Below are 12,276 nucleotides of genomic sequence, written 5' to 3'. Positions count from 1 at the left end.
TTTTTCGCTACTGCCACCATTAGTAGTGGTGGTGGTATTATTCATTACAACCACCACCACCACCATCTCTATCTCTTGTCTCTAGGTTTACTGTGGAATTAGGACAGCAATGCTTTATAACATTGTTTTATTAATCATATTGCATACCACTATGAAAGCCGTAAGATGTAATGAAGATATGAAATAATGAAAATATAAAAAAAGAAGTATAATATTAATGTCAAATAAAAAAGTTCAATATGAATGTCGGATTGTGTGTATGTGCTACGTGTAGCTGAAGCGAAAATCCACTGCCACTCATAGACACTTTCCTCCTCAGGGTGATCGGCACGTTGTCAAATTCCGAAGAGTTCAGCGAAGCCTTCAGCTGTCCGCTGGGGAGCGCCATGAACCCTGAGAGGAAGTGTCGCGTATGGTGAGGTCCCCACGGAGGAGCCACCACCACGCCGCCCGGACTCCAGGCGCTCCATACGCCGCGTGAGGGAACCTGGGAGAGGCAGCGCCTTCCCCCACGTCCCCTCACACCCAGATGGCAGCCGAGCGGGGAGGGCGCGAGGGAGGATCAGAGGAGAAGAGAGAGAGACATCCAACTACAAGGATGAAAACAACGAAGACATTACTAGCCGATGTAGTTGCTCGATCCCTAGTTCTCTCACTGCCACACTGATGAAGACCAAAGAAAAGTGTGTGTGTGTGTGTGTGTGTGTGTGTGTGTGTGTGTGTGTGTGTGTTTGTCGTGCTCAGGTTGCGACAGTGATGTGTTGCCGGGAAGAGCACAGGAACAGTGGACTCAGTAAGACAACGGGAAGCAAGAACATTCCGCCGGGTGGATGCAGTGTTCCGAGAGCTGCACAACTCAATAGCTCCCGCCCTCGTCACCGCCGGCTTGGGCACCACGCGGGCGGAGACGCAGTGACGGGGCTTGAGAGGCTGAAGAGGAGAGAATCAGTAGCGGTCGGGCCGTAAAGGGCGTGAGTATGCCTGACGAGCCGTGACAGGGAAACCGGTGCTGAAGGTGGTGGTGTCTGCAGTGGTGATGGTAGTAGGCAGGGATGGAATTGGTAGTTGCTGTGGTTTTGGTGGAGGTAGTTTTGGTAATTGTGGTTGTGGTGGTAATGGCAGTCTAGCCAGCCTCCCTTTCTCTCCCTCCTGCCCCACCTCGCCCTGCCCAGCCGGTCCTCCCTCCCCGCCCTCTCCCAATCTACGTAACTACAGTACGAGTATTTAACCAAGTGAATTGTCGTTTGTAAAATAATGACGACTAACTACTCTAATACCATTCCACCCCCTCTTCCCTCTCCTCTCTCCCCATACCCTTCAACCGTCGCCTCCACCCCTTCCCTCCCGTCATCCCGTCCCTCCCACCTTCTCCCCGCCAATCATCTCGCCCTCAGCCGGCCGCCCCCTCACCCACCTGTCCGGTATTAATAATAATAATAGTAATAATAATAATAATATTGTACATTCATCCTGTTGGTGTTAAATAGTGAAGATTTATAAAACTATCAGAGCATTTAAAGTATATAGTTAAATGTTATACTAGACGTAGGTGTGAGAGAGAGAGAGAGAGAGAGAGAGAGAGAGAGAATGATGATGAATGTGCGTGCTGTGATAGTGAAAGTTGCGAAGTCTTTGTTCTGCTCAAGATTTACATATAAAAATAAAAAATAACAACAACAACAATAATAATAATAATAAAATAAATAATAATAACAATAGTCAGTCCATGTACATCTTAAGTCAATCAATCACGTGGAGCTTCGAACCTCACCTTCCCCTGACCCCATATCCGTGTCCGTCTGTGCGCGGAGTGTACATTTTCCCTCCCCGTGTATGTGTGAGTGTGCGTCAGGATTATATGATATTTATTTGTGTCCGTGTGGGCGAGAGCAACAGGCGCCGCAGCCTGTGGTGATATCAGGTTCAGTAGGACAGGACAAGAAGTAGCAAGTTCCAGTTTGATAATGTTAGATCTAAAAGAGATGAGAAAAAAAGAAAAGACATTAGAATAAAATATGAAATGAGGGTGTCAAGATTGATAAAGTGATATTTATACTAGAGATGGGAAGAAACAGTAGGATAAATACAAAAATGTGTTCAGGTATGATAAAGTTCGATGTAAACAAGAGATGGGAAGAAACAGTAGGACTGAAGACAAAATAACGGGTTGAAGCTTGACAGTGTTCGATTTAAAAGAGGGAGAAACTTGAGTGGTGGATGAGCGGAAAAAGACTCAGTAGTCAGGTTGGTAGTGCTGAGTCAATGGGGAGCTTGAAAAGATAAGACAGATCTATGGATGGTGACGATAGGTGAAAATAGGTAGGCATGTTTTATACAGGGACCTCCGAGCAGTTTATCACGTCTTGTATCCTTGTAGCAGAATCCCACGTTCACTTCCATTGTAACGTTTCCTTCAATCTTAAATCCTCGGATCTAATGCCAAACTTCTTACAAAATCTCTCAGTTGATATTCTTTAGCAGATCAAAGGACTTGGCCTTTCAGTATCACATCATGTTAGTCATATTCTGAATACCTTTTCAGAATTTTAAGTTAAGGTTGATATTTTCACAATTTTGCGTTTAAAATCATAATTACTCATCCATCACATCTGCATATCATTGACTGTCGTGACTAAACAATTAGCAGCTTCATGAGCTCAAAAGTTATGTGTAGTACTTAATGGGTTAAGACAAAGAAATGGAACTAATTACGGAGAGTGACATAAGACAGAGCAGACTGCGTTGAAAGCTAATAAATGAGAACTTAAAGTGCTCCTTTCCTTGCTGTGGTACTGTTACCTGATTATTAATGTGATATTAAGTACAGGAGCCTAAACTAACCTATTGCTGTGGAATAACGGACAGCAATCCAACCCCATCTCTTGAGTGGCCTCAGTACCACAGGCTTCCGCGCCCTGTTTTCTCTTTCCACACTACGCGGACTTGAGATCTCGAGTGCTCGTCCATACGTAACCCGCTCAGTCTTGCCCCACCCCGCCACACCTTTTCACGTTATGCTCCCGCGTCCCTGTGTACTCTCCCTGCTCCCAGAACACCGCCCTGCCCTCTTGTCCACCAACGCAATAATTTCCACGGCAACGGTCATCAAGTGTAGATATTTCTTATGTCAGTGTTGTTGGAATGCGGGAGGAGAGTGTGTGTAGAAGTGTTTCCCCAGGAGTGTGTGTAGAGAACGTGTTTCCTAGAATGGTTTAAGGCAAGTGTTCCCTAGAAGGATTTAGGGGGATGTGCTCCCTAGAAGGGTTTTAGGGGATGTGTATTCCCCACAATAAACTAACTCTTAATGCTATCTTTTAATACCCAATAGAACGCATCTTCCATTCTGTACGTCGCGCCCTTCCTGTGTCACAGCAATGACTGAAGCCTGTTTTTATAAGGGTGATCATACAACTGGGCCGGCACAATAAAGGATGATAAAAGGGAACAATGGGATGGCTAGCTAGGGGAAACTATAGTGTGGCTATCCAGAGGTGCAGCAGGAGTGTGGGCAGTATATGTGTGGGAGGTATAGTGTGGCCATCCAGGGTCAGTAGTAGTCTAACCATCCAGTAGGGGAACTGTTGTGTGGCCATCCAAGGACAGAGTTGTATTCTAACCATCACTAGAAGGACCAGTGTTGCCATCCAGGGGGACAGTAGTTGTGTAACCATCCAGTAGAAGGACTAGTGTTGTAGCAGGCTAAGCAGCATGAGTTTGGCCATTCAGTCACCAGTACCAGCACCAGCAGTAGAGTGGCCAGTCAGCCACCAGCAGCAGTAGAGTGGCCAGTCAGTTACCAGCACCAGTAGCAGCAGTAGAGTGGCCAGTCAGACACCAGCAGCAGCAGTAGAGTGGCCAATCAGCACCACCAGCAGTAGAGTGGCCAGTCAGTCACCAGCAGCACCAACAACAGTAGAGTGGCCAGTCAGTCACCTGCAGCACCATCAGTAGTAGAGTGGCCAGTCAGTCACCAGCAACACCAACAGCAGTAGAGTGGCCAGTCACCAGCACCAGCAGTAGAGTTGCCAGTCAGTCACCAGCAGCACCACCAGTAGTTGAGTGGCCAGTCACTAGCACCAACACCAGCAATAAAGTGGCCAGTCAGTCATCAGCACCAGCACCAGCAGTAAAGTTGTCGGTCAGTCACCAACAGCACCACCAGCAGTAAAGTGGCCAATCACAAGCACCACGACGTTTACCTGGCATATGGATATTCACTTTTCTACAACCGTCGCCTTCTCTTCGCCTTAAACGAACCATGGCACCACGCACACAGAAGCTTCGAGGATCAGTCTTGTGACATGTGAACTACAACAGTGGCAATATTTCTGTTGAGGCGTATTTCATACCACACCATCCTTCATTACCAAAAAACGAACGAACGTGTCTCTTGTGTTTGTATCCTTGGTCAACATACTGGATTGCGATTCCGAGGCGTGGGTCGCTCAAATTGTAAACTGGCGATCCTGAACCATTTCGTAGGGGTTGAAGTAGAAGAGCTTGTCAAGGCCGTTGTTGGTTCTTTCGCAGGTCTGGCGAGGTACTGTGATGGGATCGTCCTTCTGCAGCGTCTTGGTCATGTAGGTGGAGACGCGGCGCACCAGCGTGTCGATCTCGTCTTGGTAAGCGTACTCGGCGAACACATGGCAGATCGCCTGGATGAGGAGCGAGCCCTTCTCCGGGTGGCGGTGCGACAGCTCGCCTGGGGATGTGGAAAAGATGGAGTACATGTCCGAGTACCGCTGGAAGCCCACCTGAGGCATGGCAAGGATTCGGTTAGTATCGGTCTCGTAGTGACCGGGAAGAGTGCTGCCGCTTACTTGTGCTCCTTCCTTAGTTTGCTCCTGATCTATTATACCCGAGGACAGGGAGGCCAGTGACGCTTGCCGGCTTTTTTCCTCAATATGCACAAACAGCTGGTTTTTGTCTACGCCATGTCCAACAAAAGTGCTGAAAGAAAGTTTTCTAATATACTTCCGCATGAACTCGCTGACTTGTTCTTTGACTATTCTTTCCATTTGCTCATTGTTAAGTTGCAGCTGTTCAGGCGATGTCCTTTCCCTGCCTGAAGTAATTGCTCGGCTGCGGCAGAACTGCAGAATGAATATCTTTGGCTTGCCCTGCAGGAAGGGACAGTTAATGTTGTCAAAAATCTTGTACACATCAAGCAGGTCCACTTCCTGGTTGTCCGAAGTCACGAAGGTCTTGGGGCCTGTGCCGTGACTCATCAGGATCACCACACATGAACACAACACTTTATGTTTTAGCTCCTTCGCGAAGAGCCCCAGTTTCTCCATGAAGGTCTTTTTAGTGATGTAGCCCGACAAGCAGTAACGGCGGCGACGGTGGAAGGGATCGTAACCCAACTGCTGGAAGAGGTTAATCATGTTGTCAAAGTCTTTCTCGGATCCCACTCTCTCACTGTACTCGTCATTCTTGAATTTTGAAAAGTTGTACACAAAGACCAGGCCTCGAGGGGTAGAGTCGTTCCTATAGGCGCCATCACCCTCCCCATAGACCTTGGTGTACTTGACAGTGAACGACGTCTTCTTGGGGCGCCGAAAGTAGTTCCATCCCCTCCCGCCGCTCGTGCCCCTGGCGGTCTCATCGAAGGTGATTTCTGGTGATCGTTCCTGAGAGGTGGCCGCGTCGGTGGTAGACGGACGAGTCTGACTCATCAAAATATGAGACTCACTTCTGTGCCTGCTACCAATCGAGCCTCGACTAGGATTGAGGCGTGGCCCATCTTCTATAACAATGGAAGGCATAGTCCTAGAGTGCTTTCTGGACACGTAGAAACAACCCGCTAACCCTCCATCACCGCCATCGTTGCGCTCGTCATCTGAGGCTGCGTGTGACTCGCCAGCTTGGAGTGAACAAGTCTCGTCCTCCGAGAATACTGAATCATCCGAGTCGGTGTGAGAACTGTTGGACTGATCTGATTTTTCCAGGTATAAATTCACCTCACTCTCCTCTTCACCATTTTCCTTTTGTTGTTGTTGCTGCTGATGATGATGATGTTCCCGGTGCAGCTGATGCTGTAGATGGTGCTGCTCATAGTGCTGTTCCTGCTGCTGTTCCTGTTGTTGTCGTTGCTGCTGCTGCTGCTGTTGCTGCTGCTGCTGCTGCTGCTGCCGTTGTTGTTGCTGAAGCAGCTGCTGCTGCTGTTGGAGCTGCTGCTTTCTCTTCCTCTTGTTTTTCCCTAAGGAATCACGGGTGTTCTTCTCTCTTAGTTTTTTGCTTCTTCTCAGAGTGAAAAAATCGGCGAAATCCCTCATCATCTGCCTGAAGCTGAGGCTCATGGGCCCTCAGCGAAGACCTACGACGCCCCACCTGTCAGGGGAAAAATACAATCAGTTTGATGCTTCGTAATTCCCTTAAGGAGAATCCTTTACCTGCTATATATCTCTTATCACCGTCCTACACTGAGGCCATGCAGTGTTGCTTGCTCCCCATCCCCGTCTGCTCGGTTCACTGAGGTCAGGAGCACTTGACGAGAAATTCCCAATCAAGGAAAAATACCAGAGGAAAGAACTATTGTTACACCTAACAGTATGCCAAACAAAAGCAGCAGGTGACAGCCATGTGGGTGGTGGCCGCGGTGATGACGCAGTGTGTGCGTGAGATGCGAAGAGCCGCAGCCGATGTGTATTAACAATGCTATCTGAATTCTGGGAATGAAACACCGAAGGGGAGGGTAGGGAGATGCGGAGACCAGTTAGGGAGCGACGGGCACGGGAGTAGGAACAGAAAGGCTCAGTGGAGGGATGGTGAGCATTGGAAGGTTACGTCACACAACCACACACACGTTTCGCACACCCACATCTCCCCCCCGCCCACACACATCCTAGATGAGTAAGCATGCAAGGCTCACACAGCCCCTCGAGTTCTCACAACCTCTCGTCCACGACCACAATCAGCTTCATTTTTGCATTCTACAAACCCCGACCACGCCCCTGGATCTCTACACTAGTAATCCGAATATCCTGATCTGTGAGAAACCTCACCCTGCACCACCTCCTCCTGCACCTATCTCCTATAGAGACTCTAGTCCTCCTGCCAATCTCCTAATACCACCAGCATATCATTGAAGATAGCTAACCATCATTCTGAGATCATTTATCCTCTCAATTCCACTGTAGTAAGCGAGTCATCACGTGAAACGAGCCATGATCAGATGGAAGTCAGGTTTTATTGTACTTAGATACCTGACACCTAACGTGGAAGAGCTGTAAACATCTACCAGATATTTAGCATTACTCAAATACTAAACTGTCTATATTGGTGTCACATAGCGAGGCAATACAAAAACAATATATATATATATATATATATATATATATATATATATATATATATATATATATATATATATATATATATATATATATATATATATATATATATATATGAGGAGACTGGCCTAGGGGAATAAAAAGGTTATATTAAATGAAAAAAAAAAAAAACACTCACTGAAGGTGCCAGTCCCCAAACAGTGTAGTCGAAAGGGTTATCCAAAATTTAAGCACAAGTGTCTTGAAACTTCCCTCTTGAAACAGCTGTGAAAGATAGAAACAAAGAGAGAGGAAGGTTGTGACGCAGACAGACAGACAGAGCGGATGACGCAGACAGATGGGTAATCTCATCCTCATTGTAATGCTAGCATAACCATAACCTAATGGACATCAGTACCCACTCATCCACTCCATGAAGCGTGTCCGCCTTAACACCGGACACAAGTGGTTGTGCTAATCACCAGTGTGTTCCCGGGCGTCTGTGACAGTGCTAAGTGTACCGATAAGAGAGATAACACCGCGCATGTGACTGACAACAAACCAGCACTACCATCACCACTATTACTGTCCACACTAGTATCTCAGTCACTGCCACCATTACCATCACCAGTACTACCACCACCTCCACTATCACTACCACTCCAATAGTAACACCATCTCCACTGCCACAATCATTATCCTCGCCACTATCTTAGCCATCACCCGCACGACCATCACCATCATCACATCATCTCCACTATCATCACCACCCCCACCATTAACATCCTCACCACTTTTCTAACCACCATCACCACCACCACCACCACCACCAGCACCTTTCCTATCACCATCAGCACCCTCACCACCAACCCATCACCAACACCTTCATCATTCCTCCTCCTGCCATCCATGCTATCCTATCTCTGTAATCAGTAGTTAGTTGTTTGGTAAGTTCCACCACCACTGCTACCGCCATAAACAACACCACAATCACCAGCTCTTCTCCCGCCCCCACCACTATCACCACTAACATCCGTATAGTGGTGAGGTGGGGATGGGAAAGGGGGGTATGGAAAGGCATGCGATAACGCTTCCCTTGGTGTTGAATACAGGAGTGTGACTCATAAATCACCTGTCCGGCAAGAGTCTACCTAATTGGGTAGTGTGACTGATGAAATACTAATAACAAATCTATGTGTTAGTATAAGTGAGCAGTAATAACTAACCCTTTCAGTGCCTTTTTTTAATATTCACAGCACTGTAAAAAGTTGTTTGCATAGACACCTAGGAGAGAGATAGATAGATAGATAGATAGATAGATAGATAGATAGAGAGAGAGAGAGAGAGAGAGAGAGAGAGAGAGAGAGAGAGAGAGAGAGAGTGTGTGTGTGTGTGTGTGTGTGTGTGTGTGTGTGTGTGTGTGTGTGTGTGTGTGTGTGTGTGTGTGTGTGTGCGTTACTTCTCCCACTAAAACATAAATAAATACGAAAAAAACTTAGTGAGCCCGGATCGAACTCGCCACATTTAGGCCACCACCTGAGATTCTCGACTCGAATACAAAGCGTTATTACTAAAAGGGAGATCCGGTGCAATTATTTCCTGGAACATCACCGAGAAAACAGAGGAAGAGTAACCAATATCAAGACGGCGACGCATGAGACTGCAAGAGATACACGTTTTTGTTTTGTTTTCCGATAAAAGTGACGGCAAGAGGAGAAAGAGAAAGAAGAGGATGAGGAGGAGGAAAATCAGACGAAAAGACGACGGCAACTATCGATCCATTTCAGAACTACATGCACAAGATGACAACACGACATATAGGAAGGTTTTTTTTTTTTTTTGTCTGATTCAGATGAAGAATTAAAGCAAAACTAAGATAAGACAGCAACAAAGAGGTACACGAAAATGATAATGAGTGTGTGGTTGACTGAATGACTGACTGATTGACTGATTCACTGATTGACTGACCAATTGCCCGATTATTGAATGTTTTTTGGAAGGGTTTTCACAGACACGTGTTGACATACGAAAGACAGACATGATGAACCCCTTTTACAAAATAGTAGGTTAAAAATGCACTATAAAGTATTGCTCAAATCAGATCCTCTCTTTCAGTCTTCGCTGGAATTTCTTTAGGTATTTCTTTTCGAAGCGTTGTGACAGATGAGGATAAATATGATTAATCGTCTCACGCAATGAAAAATCAACACACACAAAACAAAAAACAAAAAAGCAAAAAAAAAAAAAACACTTTAATCCAGTCGTTCAGTATTCTAGTTCAATATGCTCTCTCTCTCTCTCTCTCTCTCTCTCTCTCTCTCTCTCTCTCTCTCTCTCTCTCTCTCCAGTGGCACGCGTTGCAGTGCAGAAGCATCTACGAGTAAATCTTCTTACATAACAAAGCTAAAAATGCACTAAAGGAGAGGTGAGTGAGGACGAAACCGAGTGGCGAGGTATGTTCCCTTGAGGAGGAGTTGGTTACACACTAGTTTGGCGGGTGTGCGACGGCGGATCCGGGTGACGACAGCGGCGGCAGGAATCAGGAGCGAAATAAATGCTAAGAGACGTACGCTAGGTCCCAGATAGCCTCATGTTTGGAAGGATAGGTTGATGGAAGAGGAGGAAGGAAAGTTCAAGAGAAATGTATCACGTTTAATAAAACAAATTGTTGGAGGAGGAAAGAAAAAGTAGAATACAGTTGAAATGCGCGGGAAAAAGGGATCTGGACTACTTTTCATTGTAATTTTTATTGTTGTTGTTGTTGGTGTTATTGATTCCACCTTGTTCTGCTAATTTGAAAAAGGCTTCTAACCCTTAAATTGTTTCACATTAATTGGAATACACTGATGGACGAGAAAAGAAGAATAAAGTTCAATACAACTGAAATGCGCGGGAAAGACTGAATACACCTAGAGAAAAGATAGCGTGAGATCTGATTTTTTTTTTCTTTTTACTTATTCATTTATTCCACCTCGATCCATTAGAGTAAGGCTTCTACTACGGTGTTCAATATACGTATCAGTGTATCCTCGTGCTGTATACTGCACACATGTTCCTCCGATATACAGGCTCGTCAGAATATTATAGGAATATCAAAGAACAGGTAGACGAATTAATGAGTTAGAATACGTGAACTGGTAAGTGAGAAGTCTGTTTCGAGAGCATGAAGTATTAAACTATATTAATGTACTTTTTTTTTTTTATATAGTTAGGTTCATTCATGTGTGTGTGTGTGTGTGTGTGTGTGTGTGTGTGTGTGTGTATACTAAACCTAACCTAACCTAGCCTAGCCTAAGAGCCGCACCACATACTTGAACAAGACGCAGCACAACGCACACCAGATCAGCAGCGATGCAGTAAATCACGACACACAATAAGCATATCGCATTTGTTTTGTGTCCTAAAGAAATGAAAGACACGAAAACTTACTAGTGTTTGTCGTTGCACAACAAGGTCAGGTTGGCGAGGGAACTACCAAGGAGGACGAGGGAGTCTAGCAGGCGCCGGGGAAGGTGTGTGCTCCACCTAAGGAAAGTGAGAGTTAAGCGGATCACACAAACATCACTCACTTCAGCTGTTCTTTGTCGTATGTCAGTATAAGTTAGGTTAGGGTAGGTTAGATTAGGTTATGTTAGACCATAGGTAAATTTGGAGACCTAAACACACAAGACAGCTTCTAAGCACTTCTGAGTCAGAGATAAGAAACAACAACAGGTGAAGCAAGACATGTAAAGGTACAGAAGCACCAAAGACAGAATGACGCGTACGTGAGTGAGGAGGCAGACGACTGGTGTGGTTCTATACGGGGTACATGTACTGACTGACTGACTGACCTGTCCAAGACTCCCACGGTGGGTCATGACGCTAAAGGATCTGCTACGCCCAATCCCCCTGCACTGGCAAGTTTTACTCCCTAACGCTCCCACCACTAGTTGTTTGGTGCAGCTTCGAGAAAGCGAGTTGTGGCTCCGCAACAACAAAGAACTTGGTCAGGGAAACAGAGACAATACAGTAGCAACAACAAAGGACCCAGTAAGGGGAACAGACTGAGGCTACAGTAACAACAAGAAATGAATCAGTAAGGAAAACAAATTACGACACTTCATTAGTGAGAACAAAGAAATAAGGGAAACAAACAGAGATCTTAGAGGGCACTTATATTATACAAGTGTGTGTGTGTGTGGAAATCTGGAAGAGAGAGCACCGTTATCACCTTAAAAGCAGCAACAAGGAGCTTAGGAAGGGGAGAAAGGCGAAACGCTACAGCAGCAACAACAGGGAACTCAGTAAAGGAATTAAACAGATCTGAGAAGACATTTAAATTGAAGAAGGTGCGTGTATGGAAGGCTGCATGGAAAGACACTGTTATCAATAAGGTAAGATTTTTTTTCCACATCTGTTACCATCCTCATAGCGCTGTTACGAAACAAAAACACATTCATAGATACTCACATACACTCCATCACTAACCAATCAATGATCTTATGATATCAACACTGAAAAATTGAGAGTGGATAACATTATTTCACTCATGTTATTACTTTCACCTTAAACTCCACAACACAACCATTTGCTTGCACTTCATCGCTAACTATATTCAACATAGCATTAAAGAGAATCAATCTAGCGGAGAACTAATCTAATTAATAAGGGAAGTGCATTTTGTTTGTAATTACCACTCTCACTCTGCTCCACAACACAAACCACTCTCTTGCATTCTAACGCTATCAATATCCAACGTAGCATTACGAAGAACTAACCTAAAGAAAAAAAATACGAAGATGTTAATACGAGTATATATTGTCTGGAATTATCACTTTCACCTCAACTGAAACCACTCGCTTACGTTCTATCACTAATTATATTTAACGTAGCATTACGGAAAACCAGCCTTGCGGAGTCACCAACCTTGTATTGCTCAAGTAAGACGTTGCACATGTGGCTAAGCGACAGATTGGTGACGAGGGGACCTGTGTTGCCTTTAAGGGGACTCGAGTGGCAG

The 12,276-nt window shown here is 45.4% G+C and overlaps 2 protein-coding genes across 8 annotated transcripts in view; one reads left to right on the top strand and one right to left on the bottom strand.

Annotated features, from left to right (window-relative positions):
• LOC135105080 (mucin-3B-like) overlaps nt 1-3,305 on the top strand; it is a 163,383-nt gene extending 160,078 nt beyond the window's left edge. For all 3 annotated transcript variants that reach the window (XM_064013029.1, XM_064013034.1, XM_064013044.1), the window contains exon 18: nt 320-3,305. In XM_064013029.1, the coding sequence (XP_063869099.1) occupies nt 320-419 (100 nt within the window). In that variant the 3' untranslated portion in view covers nt 420-3,305. The remainder of the gene's footprint in view (nt 1-319) is intronic.
• LOC135105096 (caspase-9-like) overlaps nt 113-12,276 on the bottom strand; it is a 12,219-nt gene continuing 55 nt past the window's right edge. Inside the window, exons 1-5 of one of the 5 annotated variants that reach the window (XM_064013102.1) lie at nt 12,183-12,274; nt 11,108-11,258; nt 10,704-10,799; nt 7,474-7,559; nt 113-6,333 (exon numbers count right to left, since the gene is read on the bottom strand). In XM_064013102.1, coding sequence (XP_063869172.1) covers nt 4,446-6,302 — 1,857 coding nt within the window. In that variant the 5' untranslated portion in view covers nt 6,303-6,333; nt 7,474-7,559; nt 10,704-10,799; nt 11,108-11,258; nt 12,183-12,274 and the 3' untranslated portion in view covers nt 113-4,445. Of the gene's footprint in view, nt 6,334-7,473; nt 7,560-10,703; nt 10,800-11,107; nt 11,259-12,182 lie in introns of all 5 variants that reach the window. The other 4 variants (XM_064013082.1, XM_064013093.1, XM_064013073.1 and 1 more) reach the window with 4 other exon arrangements.

The sequence above is a fragment of the Scylla paramamosain genome, chromosome 1 (assembly GCF_035594125.1).
Source record: "Scylla paramamosain isolate STU-SP2022 chromosome 1, ASM3559412v1, whole genome shotgun sequence".
Classification (NCBI taxonomy): domain Eukaryota; kingdom Metazoa; phylum Arthropoda; class Malacostraca; order Decapoda; family Portunidae; genus Scylla; species Scylla paramamosain.
Note: the sequence above shows the minus strand (reverse complement) of the source record. Positions and strands in the feature narration are given on the sequence as shown.